This window comes from Mastigoproctus giganteus, chromosome 8 (assembly GCF_048544385.1).
Source record: "Mastigoproctus giganteus isolate SK-2022 chromosome 8, ASM4854438v1, whole genome shotgun sequence".
Taxonomy (NCBI): Eukaryota; Metazoa; Arthropoda; class Arachnida; order Uropygi; family Thelyphonidae; genus Mastigoproctus; species Mastigoproctus giganteus.
The window spans coordinates 149,351,587-149,369,974 of NC_143582.1; the positions used below are offsets into that span (position 1 = coordinate 149,351,587).

At 36.5% G+C, this 18,388-nt stretch overlaps 1 protein-coding gene across 1 annotated transcript in view; it reads left to right on the top strand.

The window, feature by feature from the left end:
• The window catches only part of PNPase (polyribonucleotide nucleotidyltransferase 1), a 389,999-nt gene that overhangs the window by 46,438 nt on the left and 325,173 nt on the right, over window positions 1–18,388 (top strand). Inside the window, exon 5 of the mRNA XM_090380364.1 lies at window positions 17,410–17,473. Coding sequence (XP_090236490.1) covers window positions 17,410–17,473 — 64 coding nt within the window. The remainder of the gene's footprint in view (window positions 1–17,409; window positions 17,474–18,388) is intronic.

The following is an 18,388-nucleotide window of genomic DNA, read 5'->3' on the forward strand; positions in this document are numbered from 1 at the left end:
AAAGTGGTTTTAGTTCAGTAAATAAAATATTAACAAAGGAAAGAAACAAAATTCATATATGTTCAAGAGGAGAAATTAGAATTAAACTTACTAACATCATTCCAAACATTGAACATTAGCTAAAAAGCATCAGGCTCAGGGATCCCATTGAATAAAAAGAGTAAGTAAAAAGTATTTTCTTGGGGGGGGGGGGCGATTAGGGAAAGAAATTGTCTAAAAAAGCCCTTTGGGGGTGATAATTAAAAAAAGGGTTGAGAAACACTGCTTTAGATGCATCCTTCCAGGTGGCCTTTCATCTTTGATGGTTTCATGGAATCATTCTGAAAGGGTTTTCTCACATTGATTTGTAGCCAGACGAAGAAATAAATCCCAATGTTAAATAACCTTGCAAATATAGATGCACTTCTTTTTTGAGAGCAACATAGTATAAGGATCTTCTGGAAAACTAAATGTTATCACAATTGTAATATGTTATTATTTGAAATAGCTTACGGTAGTATTTAAATATGTAATATGCTTATGCATGAACTGTTCAGGTGGTAACAATGTAAATTTAACTATGACAGATCTGTCAGTCAACTGCCAGCAGCCATTAACTATCATTACTAGCAGTGCAATGCACGTATATCACAAGAAATGGCTGTTTGGTGGATTATGGTTCTGCTGCCTAGTGGTAAAATTCATATACCACTGTAAAAAATTCTGTTAGCTCAAACCAAAAATTAACAAGGCTGATTTTCATGATGTTCATGGTTATATTTTTAAATCTTATACAGTTAAATCTCCTTAATACTAATTTGGTTTATACAAAGTACAGGTAGTTCCCAACTTTACGAGTTAATTCATTCCTATCGCACGCTTGTAAAGCAAAAACTCGTAAAGTGGGAATTTATTTTCCATTGACATAATTTTAAAAACAGGGGTTATGTTCTCAACAATGAAATTAGTTAGCCAATTAGTTTATGTTTAAACAATGATTGATTTATCCAAAGATGCTTTTGGGAGACAAAAATAACATATTTTACATTGAGCTGATATAAATAACAATCAACTAAGATGCATTTACATATGATCAGTTCTAATTTACAGAAAATAAATGAAAAGTTTTAGGTTATAATAACAAATTAGCATTTAGCATATCTAAGTTATGATTACGATCTAAAGGAGCAATTCTATGTTACAGTTATGTTACAATGAGTTTTTTCAGTTACTTTGTGCTTAACCTATTTTTAAAATGGAAATCGAGAACAACGACCAAATTCCGTTCCTGGACATCCTTTTTTCAAGAAAGGCTAAAAAAACCCACAGATACCAGCATCAAACTAAACTGTAAATCCTGCCATCCTTTCTCTACAAAAATAGGCATTCGAAAGTCTTTCATCCAGAGAGCCTACAGTGTTTGCAATGAAGATAATATACAACTGGAACTAAATTCAATAACCAAGGTTGCCTTAAAGAACGGATATCCAATTCACGTCATCAATAAAGCCATCATAGACACCACCAAGTCCATTACACAACCACAACCTTGTATCGACAGAATAAGCACCTCCATATGTATGTATATACCTTCAATCAGCTCTAAAATAGCCAAAGAAGCCAAGAAATTTGGGATCTTCACTTTCTACAAAAGTTTAGCCTCCATCAAACAGAAGCTACAGTCCAACTACCCAGATAATCCTAGAGTTCCTATATATAAGATATAGGTCCTATATATAAGATAAGTGTGGATGTATTAGTATATACACCGATGAGCCAAAACATTATATCCATCTACCTAATGTGATGTTGGTCCTCCACGTGCAGCCAAAACAGCTCGTACCTAGTGAGGCATGAACGCTACAAGATTTCTAAATGTGTCTTGTGGTATCTGGTACCAACATATAACCAGCAGGTCCTTTAACTCCTGTAAGGCTCGTGGAAACATGAGGAAGACTTCCAGGGCAATACCTGAAAGTCTTCCTCATGTTCCATGAACCAGTCTCAAATAATCTGGATGGTGTGGCATGATGCATTATCCTGCTGAAAGATGGCACTGCCAGAGATCATTGCCATGAAAGGGTGTACCTGGTCAGCAGTGATGTTTAGGTAGGTGGTAGACATCAGAGTGCCCGGCACATGGATGACTGGACCCAGGGTATCCCAGCAGAACATCGCCCAAAGCATGACACTGCTGCCACCAGCTTGTTTTCGTCCCACAGTGCATCCACAGGTAAATGACGCACACATATCCGGCTGACCACATGGCCTTCTTTCAATCACTCAAGGTCCAGTTTTGATGCTTGCGTGCCTATTGTAGGCACTGTCGCCGGTGAACCGTGGTTAGCATGGGCCCTCAGAGCAGCCCCATTTTCAGCAGGGTTCGATATACTGTGTGTTCTGACATATTACTCCCGTCACCAGCATTCAAATTATCGACTAGTTGCACCACAGTCACCCTTCTGTTGCCACGTACCATCCGGGAGAGCCTTCGCTCACCTTGAGCATTGATGAGCCGTGGTCGTCCAACTTCTCACCGGGGTTCGTAGGGTTTCCCTCAGACCACTTTCAGTAGGTACTAACCATGGCTGACCGTGAGCATCCCACCAGCCATGCTGTTTCGGATATGCTCTGACTGACCCAGTTGTCTGGCCATTACAATTTGGCCTTTGTCAAACTGGCTTAAGTCCGCTGCCTTTCCCATCTGAAGAACAAGAATAACACTGATTAACGGAGCTCAGTATCAGGTGTTTTATTATACTGTGTCCCGACCCGCACACGCGCCGTAGTTCATCTGCTGTTACTTTGATTTGCGTAACAACTCGCTGGTCATAATGTTTTGGCTCATAGGTGTATATAGGGGAATCATACAGATGCCTACAGTGTAGAATAAAAGAGCACAAAAAAGATGTAGAATTCAACAATCTGATACAGCCTTCCAACGTGGTAACACCTTCAATTTCTGTAACACAAGCATCCTTTCCACAGATAGAGATTATAACAAGAAAATTTAAAGAAGCCTTTCTTATCAAATTATTTGGATACTCAGCAATCAATAGAAAACAGGGGGTTGATTTCAACCCACAGTATATTCATCTTTTAAAAGAAAAAATTAGTGAAGAAATAAAGTTCCAAGAAAGAAAAAGAAGTGAATCAACCAGAGGAGCAGACAGCATACAGAAACAGTCTACATACCTGATGAGCAAAGGTCAACTCAGGTATCCTCTACACTAGCAGTTCCCAATCGGTGGTTCACGAAAATGTTCTGGGGTTTGCACTAAAAATTCTGTAATCAGAATTTTTAGTGCAGACTGGAGATTTGCAGTCTGCGTGGGTAGCACGATGGTATCGTCACCGTCCTCCCCACACCGGGTGGAAAAGGCCCGGGTTTGAATCTCATCGATGACACGAGGAACTTTAATGGGCTTTTTTCACTCCATGGCTGAGTTAGTCAGTCTCAGGCATAGTTAGCAAGGTTTTTCATCCAGAAAAACAGACAAATCAAACATAGAACACATGCAATTAACAGGCATAAGACACACAGCACAGCAGATGAATTTAATTATTGGGGTGGCCTAAAAGTTTGGGTTTTTTTTTTTTTGCTTAGATTTACATAGGTATATATGTAAATTATATACCTATGTAATTATATATTATAATTATATATATTATAACTGGAATTATATATTATAACTACAAAATATAACTAATAATAAACAACAAAGTGAAATAAAATTAAATAAAAAGTACAGTATTGCCAAAGGAAGACACCACATCTCCCACAATCCCTTATAATTACTTGACTACCTTACAGTATATCATGTTAAATATGTTTTCCATACTAAATTTTTTTTCATTATTATTATGTATAGGTATTTTTATTATGTATAGGTAGTTTTATTCATTATTATGTATAGGTATTTTTTTTTGAACCTATAGTACTTATTACCATACATGGGTTGAATGTTGAAAAGGTGAAAGAAGATACTTGTTGACATTAGACTTGAACTTCTGTAGATTTTAATTTTCATATGAAGGAAGATTGTTCCAGAAAACGGAAGTTGAATGAATAAATGGGGAAAAAGAAAAGTTTGTTCTGTGAGTTTGAACTTGGACAGTAAGAGGATGTTGACTGGTTGCAGCATGTGTTCGGACTGCTTTGAAAGAGAGAGAGAGAGCTGGAATTATAGAAGCCAATTCAGAAGAACAGTGCCCACTCAAGTATCTATAGAAAAGGCATGCAACAGAAACAGAAAGTCTATGAGACAGAGAGTGGAGAGACTCTGTTAGAGATGGATCATTAATTAACCTAACTGCTCTCTTTTGAATGGAATCTAGAAGCCCAAGAGAGAGGTTTTGGGGGCACCACCCCAAATGTGGGAACAATATTCCATGGTAGGCTGGATTTGCATTTCTACAGAGTCAACAACTGTTTGGAAGAAAAGCAATGCCGAGAGCGAAAGAGAAAACCCAGATTTTTAGATGCAGAGAAAGCAATATTTGTAATGTGCTTTATGCCAAGAGAGATTAGAAGTCAGGGTAATCACCAAGATCTCGCATAGAAATCGGAGCGCCATCAAAGATAAGCATAGGAGCAGAAGAATCCTTTTTGCAAGATATAAGACAGGACTGAGTTTTAAAAGGATTGAAATTAAGTTATCTTTGCCTCACTGAAGAATTACCTGGATATCAGCATTTAAGGATTTGGCAGTGGGTACTCGAGAAGTTGAAGCTGTTTGAGCAGGGCAATTTTTCTCAAACTGGAAGGTGTGCTATCATCAGCAAAACTATGGATAGGATTTCCGGTCAATGGAAGAAGGTCATTAATATACAAGACAAAAAGAGTGGGAGAAAGAACTGAACCTTGGGGAACCACCAACATTAGTGGAGAAGTTAGAAGACAGAGCCATCTACCATCACCCACAGTGAGTGGCCAAAGAGAAAGCTGGATACCCAATTACAAAGAACAGCTGGCAAACCTATGGTTTGCCAGCTGTTCTTTGAAATAAAAAGCCTTTGAAATGTCAAGAGCAATGGCTTGAGTTTCACCAAACTTTTCCATTGAATTTGTCCATAAATTGGTAACATAAGCCATTTAAAGAGTTGGCAGTTAATTGATTTCTCCATTACTTTGGAAAGAGGAGAAGTAATTGCAATGGGATGATAATTGGATGGAAGGGATATGTCACTCTTTTTAGGAACTGGCTGGATATGAGCAAATTTCCAAACAGAAGGAAAACACTTTTTGAATAAAGTGAAACAAGACAACACAAAACAGGAGTAAGTTCAGGGGCACAGGTTTTGAGAACAAGTGGAGAAATACCATCAGGACCTGGAGCTTTCTTAGAATCAGATTCATCAGAATCCAAGCCGACCGGGCTAGCCGAGTGGGTAAAGTACCTGCCCGGCAACCCAAAGGTCGCGGGTTCGATTCCCGCCTCGGGCTTGGATCAAAGTACTGCAAAAACCTTGGGAGGTGCAATATGGCCACAGAAGCCGATGCGCCAATAACTACCAAATCAAAAAAAAAAAAAAAAAAAAATCATCAGAATCCTTCTGATATCCTTTTGATGGAAGACCACAGGAGGCATTGAATGGAGTGTACTGGGAATGGTTTGACATGATTTAACAAGATCATCAATACATGAGTTGGAAGAAAAATCAGCTTTATCTTTGGCTGATGTGGCAACAGAACCATCTGGTTTTGACAGAAGTCGGAACAGAGATGGGCAAAAATTGGGGCCAATAGCTTTGGCAAGAAACCAGAATACTCGGCTATCATTTGGACAAGAAGCAAGTTTTCTGCTCTTAGCCTGTTCGAAATCTAGTTTGGTCTGATTAATAACTGCTTTACAAAGTATAAATAATACTTAATATTAATTTTTATTATTACGCAATGTCGCTTATAAAAACGTAGTACTGGAAATATTTTATAATAAAAATTCAGGAATATTTCAGAGAATATAGGCTTAGTGGTTCGCATTTAAAATATTACGTTGAAAGGGGTTCGTGAGTGAAAAAACGTTGGGAACTGCTGCTCTACACCACAACCCGAAACCAGAGCAAGAGAAAAAAGGTCATCGCACAAGCACCCTGGATCCAGGATAGGCAACCGGCACTATTCTTATTGGCTAACTATATGAATACCTTACCTATAAACATATTGCTGACTGAGCCTCTTGTCCATTTAGGTCTGAGCATCCAGCAGGAGGGTTTGGTCAGCAGGTAAGAAGTTTATTTATTTAATTAAAAATAGATTAACCACAATGCAACTGAAAAAAGCTCATTGTAACATAACTGTAACATAGAATTTCTCCTTTAGATCGTAATCATAACTTAGATATGCTACTTGCTAATTTGTTATTATAACCTAAAACTTTTCATTTATTTTCTGTAAATTAGAATTGATCATATGTAAATGCATCTTAGTTGATTGTTATTTAGATTGGCTCATTGTAAAATATAAGTTATTTTTGTCTCCCAACAGCGAGGTCTGATGGGTATCGGCAAGGTAACTGAAACGTCACTCAATGTATATTAGTTTAGGTAACACCTAAAATAATATATTAAAAACTCCATTTGGTATAAGAGTGGTAATTTAGATAAATTATAATTTAAATGGTTAGAAACCATGTAACGTCCTTCCCTAACCATATTAATAAAAACAGTTTTTCTAAGTTGTTTACATACACTCCCTCGCTCTCCACGGGAAAAGATGGCGCCTCCGTATTCAGGTGGGCAGGAGCAGCAGTGCGTAGCACATGCTTCTTGATTAGACCGTGGTTCAAGCCCGTGAGCCACCAAATACGGCGGAAAGGTCAGGGAATGACCACTGCATATCCCCGGAGCAATATGGCCTTAGTTGCTAATGCTCCTAAAAACCAAATAACAACAATGGGAAAAGGTCAGTTGCAGTTGTTACCCCAGTTCAAAGAGTCTTTTGCTTCAATACAGTATAATCTATTTGTTGTGCCATTTTATCTGAGCTGATGTCTTTTTTGGAACTTGCATCTTTAAATTAATTTAAAGTTTGTTTATGTTAAATCTCATCTAGTAGTGTTATGGCGACAAAACGTAAACTGACAGAATTAAGCCTGGAAAGTCTTGTTATTGCTTGGGGCAGCATTGCATCAAGTGTAATAATCAACTGCTTCAGAAAGAGTGGCTTTGGAGAGAATATCATTGAGGAATGGAGTAATTTGAAGGAGCATATGGATTTTGTTGGCGAATTTCAAGAGTTTGTGAAGGACACAATGTAGTTTCTATCACAGCAACGCAACAACAAAAGAGTTACTGAGCACCAAGAAAATGATGATGTTTTTGTTACCAGTCCAGCGAAGCACACACACACACACACACACTGCTATTTAAAAAAGATGCCCAAAATGCATTGAGCATAATAGAGAATGTGTTTGCCTGCAGTAATGTTGATAAAGAAACAACTATTGCATTTGATAATGTCTATGCTGTAGTTAAAAATGCATATAGGACAAAACTGCACAAAGAACATTGGATTCTTTCTTTGAATTAAATTAATTAATTTATCAAAAATTAATGGTTTGTATGTCTCCTTTTATATTAAGATTAATTCTTTTTACTGTGATACTCAAATATTGTTTAAACTAAGGCAATTATTTTGCATGAAGCAATGGGACTATGCTTAAGATTCACTATTGAACGGGTCAGTGCCTTTGCACCATTATTCTGTTCGTAGTGAACTGTCCAAGTCAGTGATTGGCATCATTTTAATTGTATCTCATATTGTCAATCAACCTTCACAATGAGTGGCTGGGGTATTGCACTGCTTTGAATAAATAACGCTTCACCAGTTGCCTATTCTTGGCAGATACCACCACCCAGACGGCACCATTTCAAAGCTTGTTGGCTTACTCATTGGTGGGTGGACAGGTACCCTGTTGTTGCAATAGTGGCAACCCAGTTATGAAGTATAAGTCCACAATATGAGAGATGCCAGATGATGTGTAATAGTATAAACTAAGGCAATTATTTTGCATGAAGCAATGGGACTATGTTTAAGATCCACTTAAGATGCCAATCATCAAAATCTTTTGAAATCTTTGCAATATTTTTAAGTACATTATCAGTGGCATCTAGATTATGCAGATAATATCAGAACTAGTATTAATTTTTACATTAATAATGGAATTGATATCATGAATAAAGCAATGTTTCTATGGGAGGTTTTTTTTATTTTATTGGAATTTCAACGATGTGATCTTTTTAAAAAAGCAGTAGTAGAATTAGTAAAAATAAGATAACAACTGATTTTAGAAAGGGAAATAGCCATCTATTTATCATACACTGGGCAAAGATTTTACCTGATTATTAAAAACAGTGAGAATTATTAGACATATAAATGTTACATAGGGGCATCCAAGCTGTTTTGGCTAGGGGCCAAAACAGATAAAATGCTGAAGGTCGTGAGCCATCAAGACCAGTTTCTTACCATTATTATGCATTTTTCAAAATATAATTTAATTTTCTGTTATCTACATTTGTATATACATTTTTTTTTTTTTTTTTTTTTTGCATTTAATAATTAAATACAAAAATTAACCAATTAAAAATGGATATGTTCAACAATCAATGTGAAATTATATTTTGTGACAAGCTAATTTTAAATTTGGGGGGGATATAACAAAACTTAAGGCTGCTTACATGGCCTTGAACCACACGATGTGAAGGATTGGGCCACAAGGGCCTGCAGTTTGGAGGAGTGATAGACCATCAGGAGAAGGAAGCAAAACATATCGCTTGGTGCATAATGGCCTAAGTAGCTGATGTATGAAAAGTTCATAAAGAAAAGAATATTGAAACAAAAGTCCATTGCAGATTGTTTATGATTTTCTCACACATATATTTCTTAAAGGTTTATGGAGAATACCAACATTCAGTGTGTCTATTTGTAATAAAAGTGCATAAAATGTTCAGTAATAATTTTTATTAATGTTGAACTCTATTGTTTTTCTCCGTCTCTCTCTGTTTGTTTGTGCACCAGTAGACTAAATACAATAAACTCCTGTTATAGTGTTTTCAAGGGGACTGACCTGAAAGTGCACTGTAAGCAGAAAAGTTGATATACCAACCTTAAACAATTCAAGGGTGCTGTGATTTTGACAGAAAACAATCTTTCAGCTTTGAGCACAAATTTTCAATTGAGTTTGAGTTGACTATTACTTTGCCATTTGAACACTATTATTGTTATAATTATCAGCAGCAGCATCATTATCTCTTGACCTTAATTATTAGAAGACACCCCAAGAGAACCACAAGTTAAAAAGGGTGATATTTGCAAACTAAGGACACCACATATCCTAAGGTTACATTGGTTATACAATAGCTTCACATGTGAAATATTTACAGAGGTCTTATTTACATTTGCTTGTATTACATAGTAAATATGGAATGATATTGGTAAAACATGTATATATGGAATGATATTGGTAAAACAAGGATGTACGGACTCTGCAAGATGACATATTTACAAAGGCTGATTTTCAAAGCTATACGTGACTCTAAAATTTGGCAAAACACGGTAGAAAGAGTAATTGTATGCTCAGCATGCATGCACATGGTTCTTTTACAGTTGGGGGCATTGAAATAGAGAAGTCATAAATTATATTATGATCTTTTGGTCATTTCATGCTCATTTTAGCCATGTGGGTACCATCCTCCTGAAATATGAGATATGAAATATGATCAAAATATTTGAGGACTGAATTAATATTTGGGAAATGATGAAGGTTATGTGTCATTTGGGTAAATCTCCAAAGTTGACACTGCCTTCATCAATTCCAATGCTTCTGCAACTTTGGGAAGCATTCCTGACATTTTTTTTTTTTTTTTTTTAATTGTTATTTATTCCTGTGTCAATATTTTGACTAATTTCAAAGATATAAGGAAACACAAAATAAGGAAACACAATATAAGGAAAATCAATCACAAAGATATAAGGAATGCAGAACTGGAATTTGGGGAGTACAATGTGTACAGAAAGGATAGACAGGACAGAAAGGGAGGAGGTGTTATGCTGTTAATTAAGAAAAACATAAAATCAAAAGAAGTGCATCCAGTTGATATAGACGGACAGTGCACTGTTGAGTCAGTTTGGTGTGAAATAAGCACTGCAAAAGCAAAAATAAGAGTAGGAGTGTGTTATAGGCCTAATGACTCGAATGAGTACAATGAACAATTGTACAGAGAAATAGAGTGGGCCAGTAAATCAGAATGTCTTATAATGGGGGATTTTAACTTCCCAGATATTGACTGGAACTTGTGGGTTGGTCACTCACACACTAGTCGACTTTTGTGGATTTATTGGATGATTGTTTTCTGCAGCAGCATGTTCGAGAGGCAACCAGAGAAAGTAATACTCTTGATCTGGTTATCAGCAGTGATCATTCGTGTATTAAGAATTTGCAGATAAAGGAACCACTAGGTGGCAGTGATCACAGTGTGCTGAAGTGGGATTTACTCAAAGAGGTAACTACCGTCAGGGGTAAAGGAAGGGGTTTTTGCTTCCGTAAAGGGGAGTACAGTGGTCTCAGACAGTTTTTAAATTTTGTACAGTGGGATCGACTGACGATGTTACAAACAGTAAATTCTAAGTGGGAAGCATTCAAGGAATTAATCGTGGAAGCTACTAGACTTTTCATACCGATGAAGAAATATTGTTCAAGGTTTAGGCCTAAATGGTTATCAAATGAACTAATGAGACTCGTGACAGAGAAGAAAAATGCATGGGATGCATATAAATTATCAGGTGACGCAGAAGCCTGTAGCAGATATAAGCTAGTCTGTAATCAGGTCACAAAGGAGGTTCGGCAGGCAAAGGCGGATTACGAGAAATCTTTGGCAAAAGATGCTAAGAAAAACAGCAAGGATTTCTTTACTTATATAAACTCTAAAAGGAAGGGGCTGAATATGATTGGTCCACTTGACATCGATGGTTCGACTGTTGATGATCCTGCTCAGATAGCAAACAAACTGAATGAGTATTTTGCATCTACATTCACACGTGAGGAATCATTACAGTTTGAAAATGGAAGAAGGTTATCAAATTGTAGCAGTGTGCTTAATGATTTTGTAATAACTGAGAGCAAAGTGGAGGAGAAATTGTTGAAGTTAAACATAAGAAAGGCACCTGGGGCGGATGGGATCTATCCAGTTATATTAAAGGAGGCGGCAAAGCAACTAAGCAAACCCTTAGCCATAATTATGAGAGCATCTTTGGATTCAGGGGAGGTTCCCACGGACTGGAGATGTGCAAATGTATCCCCAATTCACAAAGGAGGTTCGAAGGGTGACACGAATAATTACAGACCAGTTAGTTTAACTTCTGTTCCGGGTAAAATAATGGAGTCACTGGTTAAAGATGAATTGCAGGATCATCTAGACAAGACTGCAGCAATAATTCAGACACAGCATGGGTTTGTTAAGGGAAAGTCTTGTCTGACAAATTTGATTGGTTATTATGATGTGGTCACAAAGGAACTGGATGCAAAAAATAATTTTGATATCATATACTTGGATTTCAGGAAAGCTTTTGACACTGTTGCGCATGGAAGACTACTGTACAAATTGGAGCAGAATGGTATTAAGGGTAAGTTGCTACAATGGATAAAAGGATGGTTAAGTGGGAGAAGACAGAGGGTGGTAATCAATGGGTGCTGCTCTTCGTGGACTAATGTTATTAGTGGAGTCCCACAGGGTTCGGTGTTGGGTCCACTGTTGTTTTGTATATTTATCAATGATATTGATGAAGGTATATCAGGCTTAATGTCGAAGTTTGCAGATGACACGAAGGTTGGCAGGGTTGTTAATGACAGTAATGGCAGTGTGCTACTGCAACAGGATCTAGATAATTTGGGCAGATGGGCTAAGAAGTGGCAACTGAAGTTTAACCTTGACAAATGCAAAGTACTGCATATGGGTAGAAGTAACCCCAGAGAAACGTACCAACTGTGTGGTACTACACTTAAGGTGGTAGAAAATGAAAAAGACCTGGGAGTAATCGTGCAGTCAGATATACATTGTCAGATATACACTGTCTACATTGCTCAGATAAGTTTTCTGAGCAATGTAGACAGGCTGCTAGGGCAGGTCATGGGGTTTTGTCAATGATATATAGGAATTTTGCTAGCAGGGAAAAGGAGGTGATTGTCCCTCTGTATAAGGCAATGGTCAGGCCACGCCTTGAGTACTGCGTACAGGTCTGGAGGCCTCATTTTAGGAAGGATGTAGATTTGCTTGAGCGTGTACAGAGAAGAGCAACACGATTGGTGAGGGGAATGAAGGGATCCTCTTACCAAGAGAGGCTTAAGTTCTGCAAATTGCAGTGGCTGGAGACTAGGCACCTGCGCGGTGATCTGATTGAGGTCTATAAGGCCTTGAATGGGTTGGGCACGCTGAATTCTGATGGGATCCTCCCACTTGTTCAGAATACGAACCTACGGGGACATAAGTTCAAATTAAGAAAGGATAGATGTAGAATAGATGTGGGGAAATTTGCCTTTAGCCAGCGGGTGGTTAATTGCTGGAACAAACTTCCATCTGTCGTTGTGGAAGTTGATAGGTTAAATAAATTTAAGGAGGAACTGGACAGGCAATTGGAGGGTATGGTGTGATTTTTTTTTTTTTTTTTTGGCTGATGCTGCATAAGCTCCTACACTGGCTTTCTTGCATCAAGTGCCACTACTACTACTACTACTATTTCCTCATTCCTTTTAAATTTCTGACCTTTAGGGGTGGGGTAAAAAAAGGGCTTGATATAAATAAAATAAAAATCTTAGGAGTAAATCCGGTGAATATGACAGATAAGGACAATAATGATGGGGTGCTTTGCAAGTAATTCTTGATTAGAAAGTGCTCAGCGTGCAAGAGCATTGTCAAGCATTAATTCCCCAAAGCCCACTTTTTCAGATGTTTTCTATGAATATCATCATGTAATCACTATAGAACTTTTGTAGTATTCTTTGTTCACCGTTTGATGACGTGGAATAAATTCATAATTAACAATGCACTTTAATTCAAGAAATACAATAAGAATGATTAATAAGATCATCACATTTAGTTAAGATTGTCTTGCATTTTGGAGCCTTGAAGAAGAATCCTCCACTGGAAGGACTGGCTTTGTTTCCAGGTCATAGCCATTCATCACCAGTAACGATAGAATAAATAAGTATGGGTCAGCAGCAGCATGTTGACAAAGATTCTGATATGTGAGAACTCACTGCTTACTCTCTCTCTCTCTCTCTCTCTCTCTCATTTTTCACCAGATACAAGCTCATCTTGTGAAGCTCAAAAGCAAAAGAAGGCAAGTAATTTCTGTTGGATCCCAGAACATGCAGGCATTGAAGGTAATGAAAGTGCTGATCGAGCAGCAAAGAATCCTACAAATACAAACCTAAGGCTTTACAAAGTTCCACATTCCAATTACAGACCTATGATAAAACAGATTCTCCACACTCAGTGGTCACAAATGTGGCAAAATGAACCAAACAATAAACCGTTTCAAATAAAAAATGAACTTCATCCATGGAATTCGAGTCTTTGTAAGAATCGGCACGAAGAAGTCATTTTAACCAGACTGCACATTGTACATACACATCTCACACACTTGTACTTACTCACGAAAGCAAATCCTCAGAATGTCTTCACTGTTCATGTCAACTCACTATAAAACATTTCCTTATAGAATGTACACAATACCACAATGGCGTGACAATTAGCCTTCCATATCTCTATAAATATTCAGGATTCCCTGACTTTATCACAAATCCTAGGCAATAACTCCAACATTGAAAATATATTTACTTATTTAAAACTAATAAGATATTTTAGCCAATATGGCCAAAGTTGCTTTTGCTCCAAAAAAAATCCAACAACAACCAACCTCTCTCTCTCTCTCTCTCTCTCTCTCTCGCTGATCATCAGTTAGAATGTGCAACACAAACTTGGCTGAAACGCATCACATTCCCAAATTTTGTATTGAAATTGATTGACATGTCCCATAAAAAATACCAGATTCACTGTGGATAATTAAACACTCTTGACTAGATTACAAACATGAGCAATTGAATTTTGGCTTTTGAAGTTGAAGAGTGGCTAGAGAAAAAAATCGTCTTCAACAGACAAACAGTCCTTTTTAAGCATTACGAATCACTGATTCAAACAATGTGTAATATCTTCTCCGAAAGTTGTTTTTAACATTTTGTTAGGCTTCTATTTCTCTTTTCTACTATTTGAAACTAAAATTTTATACAGATTTGCTGCTCAGTAAAATCACTTATTTTCAAATGTGACAGCATACATAAAACATGTTCAACTTGCACTGATTCAGACTGGCTATAGAGATAAATGGGTGATTCATGTGCATTATTATGTCTAGGTGAGTTATTAAACATATTGTAATGAATTGCAACTTGCTGTGATGCTGCAATTTCAAGTTATAAAGTCAGTCCTCAAACTTTTTTGATCACATCTATGCCTTCACCTTGTGTACCAGGGTTGTTTTTGTCATTGATTAATGTCAGGGATTTCCATTCTTGGATATTTATATATATATATATATTTTTTTTTTTTTTTTTGCATTTAAATGTACCTTTGATAACATACAATTGTCTGATACCATTCCTTGACATAACTTCCCATGCCATGACACATGATGTCACAATGCTTCTTTATCGCGGTGTGCATCTGGATTCTGGTAACAGTATCTTCACCCAAGGTCATATACATGCATATTTGATACCATTGGTGCCAAATAAGAAAATGCATTATATTATCATTCCAAATCACTTTTGTCCAATCATCTTGTAGTGAACGTAAAGATTGGCAGAGTCGTTAATGATCAGTGCTACGCAGCACTCCTTCAGGATGACTTAGCATTAGCATTAGTAGGGGCATATGATGCAAGAAAGCAATCTTATGCAGCATCAGCCAAAAAAAAAAAACAAAAAAAAAATGCTCCCATTTCACCCCCTCCATTCGTTCCAAATACCTGTCCAGCTCAGCCTTAAATTTATTTAGGCTATCAAATTTGGAAGTTGATAGCCTAAATAAACGACTTGAATGGACTTCAGAGATGGCAGAGAAGTGGCAGCTATGTTTTAATTCTGCTAAATGCCAAGGTCTTACATTTGGAGAACAGCAACCCACAAATAAATTATACACTTGGTGGGGTTGAATTAAAAACATTGGAGGAGAAAAGGGATCTGAAAGTTACAATACAGGCAGATATGAAGTTTTCTGAACAGTGCAAACAGGCAGCCAGGAAAGCCCATGGTGTTCTATTGATGATTTATCAAACATTATTCTGTAGAGATAGGGAGATCATAATCATACTGAATAAGTCAATTGTAAGACCACATTTTGAATACTGTATTGAAGTATGGAACCCTCAAATGAAAAAAGACATCGAGCTTCTTGAAAGGGTACAAAGAGGGGCATCTTGAATGGCAAGATTGGCAGAAGGATGACCATATGAGGAAAGACCCCAATTATGTGGGCTACAGAGCTTGGCAACCAGGTGTCTCAGAGGTGACTGATTGAGATTTATAAGGCTCTGAGAGGGATTAATAAAATGAATGAAGGTGGAATTCTCACTTTTATAAAGAATTCCAGAACTAAGGGCCATAAATACAAATTACAGGGGTTGAGGTTTGGATTAGATTGTAGGAAGTTTTTCTTTTAGTCAACGAGTCATCGATTGTTGGAACAAGTTGCCCTCGCAGGTAGTTGAGGCTGACATTTTGACTAAATTCAAAGTGCAACTGGATAGTTATCTGTGTGAGGAGGAAGCATATAATTTGTATTCTTTTATCTCCTTGTGTTGTTTTTTTTTTTTTTTTCCTCCAGTGCAGCAAAGTCCTGTGGTTTCCTTGCACTATACGGCAAATACTATTACTGTCATCTAAGATCTACATGCCTTAGCAGATTTACATATTGATGCCTATGTTTTTCATTATGCTTCTTTTTAGCCTTTCTCACCATTTTATATACCATTTTTTGCATAACTATTAACCAGTTTTGCATAATTGTTTAATAAACCATTTTTGCATTTTTTTTTTTTTTTTTTTTTTCTAATTGTTCTGTCAGTAATGTTCACCTCAGACATTTCTAAAATTTCTTTTATATTTTTGAAGTTCTGAGGTCTTGTGGGATCACTCAACAAATTTTTCTTTCATCTAATTGTAGGTATTAATTTAGGTTTTTGATCCATTTGGGGAAGCCCAAGGATTTTTTGTAATTTCTTCATACATATTAAGAAATATATATGAAGTATAGCTTCATGCATATTTCTCCTTCCTCGCAAATTGTAACTTATTTTCCTGTGAAATTTAATTGATTTAGTAACCAAGAATCCTTTTAATTTTCTTTGGTGTTATGTTATAACTTAGCATAAGAAATACTCAAAGTATCCTAAGACTAATTCAAAATAAAGTTGTATGTGATACGTAAATGCTAAACTTCAATAGTGTTTCTATATCTCATATAATTAATCATAAATTAATTCATCACATAAATGTAAACAGTGCATAATTGGACACTAGGACTGATATGACACAAACAAGCAATGATCATGTGGCTGTGATGGTTGCTGTTCAAATTCATACACAAAATGGCAGCAAAATATTGCAAATTGGCACATATTGATCCCAAATTGTGTATAAATTTTTTCTGTTTATACTCTGGGATGACCACATCCCAGAGAGAGAATAAAAGGAATAGCACCGTATTTAGCAGATGCAGGCTTGAACTGAGGTCACTCAAAGCATGAGTATTTGCTTTGACCGTGTGGACGCCGACATTGACAGCATAATAAGTAAGAAGAAGGACAGACACAACTTTATCAAAGCCCTTGAACCCTGATGTATTGTAAAGTTGTATTTACTTCTGTATTTGTGTCTAGCTCTGTGTTTTTATGCTGTATTTGTATTTCTTTTGCACTTGTGATCGGTATTTTGTAGCCTTTTTGTATGTGTTCGCTGTATTTTGTAGCCATTTCTATTTGTACGCCGTACTTATCTTATTTATATGTGAACCCCTGGCGCTTGTCGCCGTGATGGGATATTGTGCTGTAACTCTACTTCACAATAAAGATTTATTTATTTATTTCTGCACCCTCACACCTGACCATTTTTTTTTTTTTTTTTTATGACTATGATGGCCTGTATTTCATTAAATAGAATTTTTTTTTTTTTTTTTAAATAATGGTTGTAAATATCAATCTTAGATTTATGTTGCACTACAGTAGTTAATAAGTCAGATGTAAAATATGAAACAATTGGTCAGAAAAATTATTAAATTTGAAAGAGCAACAGTGAATGTGCAGAATTAAATTTTGTTACTGTAAAAGTGGTATAGATTTATAAAATTGTTTATGATATTTATTATTTTTTTTTACAGTTAATATGTACTCCTGTTGCATATGATGGTTTAAATGATCCTGATGTTATTAGTATAAATGCAGGTAAGCGAAAATAATAACTGTATTAATACCTGATTTAAAGATAAATTGGTAAAATCAGGAAATGAAATGCCCCAACACATTTCAGTAACTTTGTTTCCTGCTGCATACTCTTTTTTTTTTTTTTTTCTTTTTTTTTTTTTTCGTGATTATTTTTTTAAATTTTAATGTAAGCCACAAATGCAAAAGATATTAGAACCTGCAGTACTTAGTATCATGTATGGGTTGAATGTTGAGAAGACAAAAGATACTTATTGATATTAGATTTGAATTTCTGTTGATTGTAATTTTCAGATAGTACATGTGAAGGAAGATCATTCCAGAGAACCAAAGTAGAAGGAATAAATGAGGAAGAGGTAAAATTGATACTGTGGTGAGTGTGGAGTGGGACATTGTGTGGATCCTGACTGGCTGTGTCATGTGCTTGTTTTGGTCTAGAAAAGAGAAGGATTTTTGTTAAATCTAACAAAAAAATCATGTTTCAGAATAGAGCAGTAAAGCAAAAGAGCTCAGAGCAGTGAGAATGCTTCATCTTAGCAGGGAGAAATTGCTGGGGCACACCCTATGAATCAGGGTCTTATCTTTTTTTTTTTTTTTTTTTGTTTATGGCATGTTTATGGAGCTGTGAGGAAATTTAAGCAAAAATTCAGCATTTTGATGGGTGAATTTGAATGCTTGAAGAAATGAGGTTGATACCTTTGAAGGAATTAAAATGGGGGGCTTATTGAGCACTCTGCTGCCCACCTCAACACTAGAGCTTACACTTTTGCTTCAGGAAGCACAGCTGGATTACCAAAGGTAGACGACAGATCACATGGAAATAAGAAACATGCTATGCAAAAAGAATAGGTGGAATATGACAGTGTCTGCCTAAGATAGGAGGAAGTACATTATGAGAGAGCTGTCAATTATTTCAGC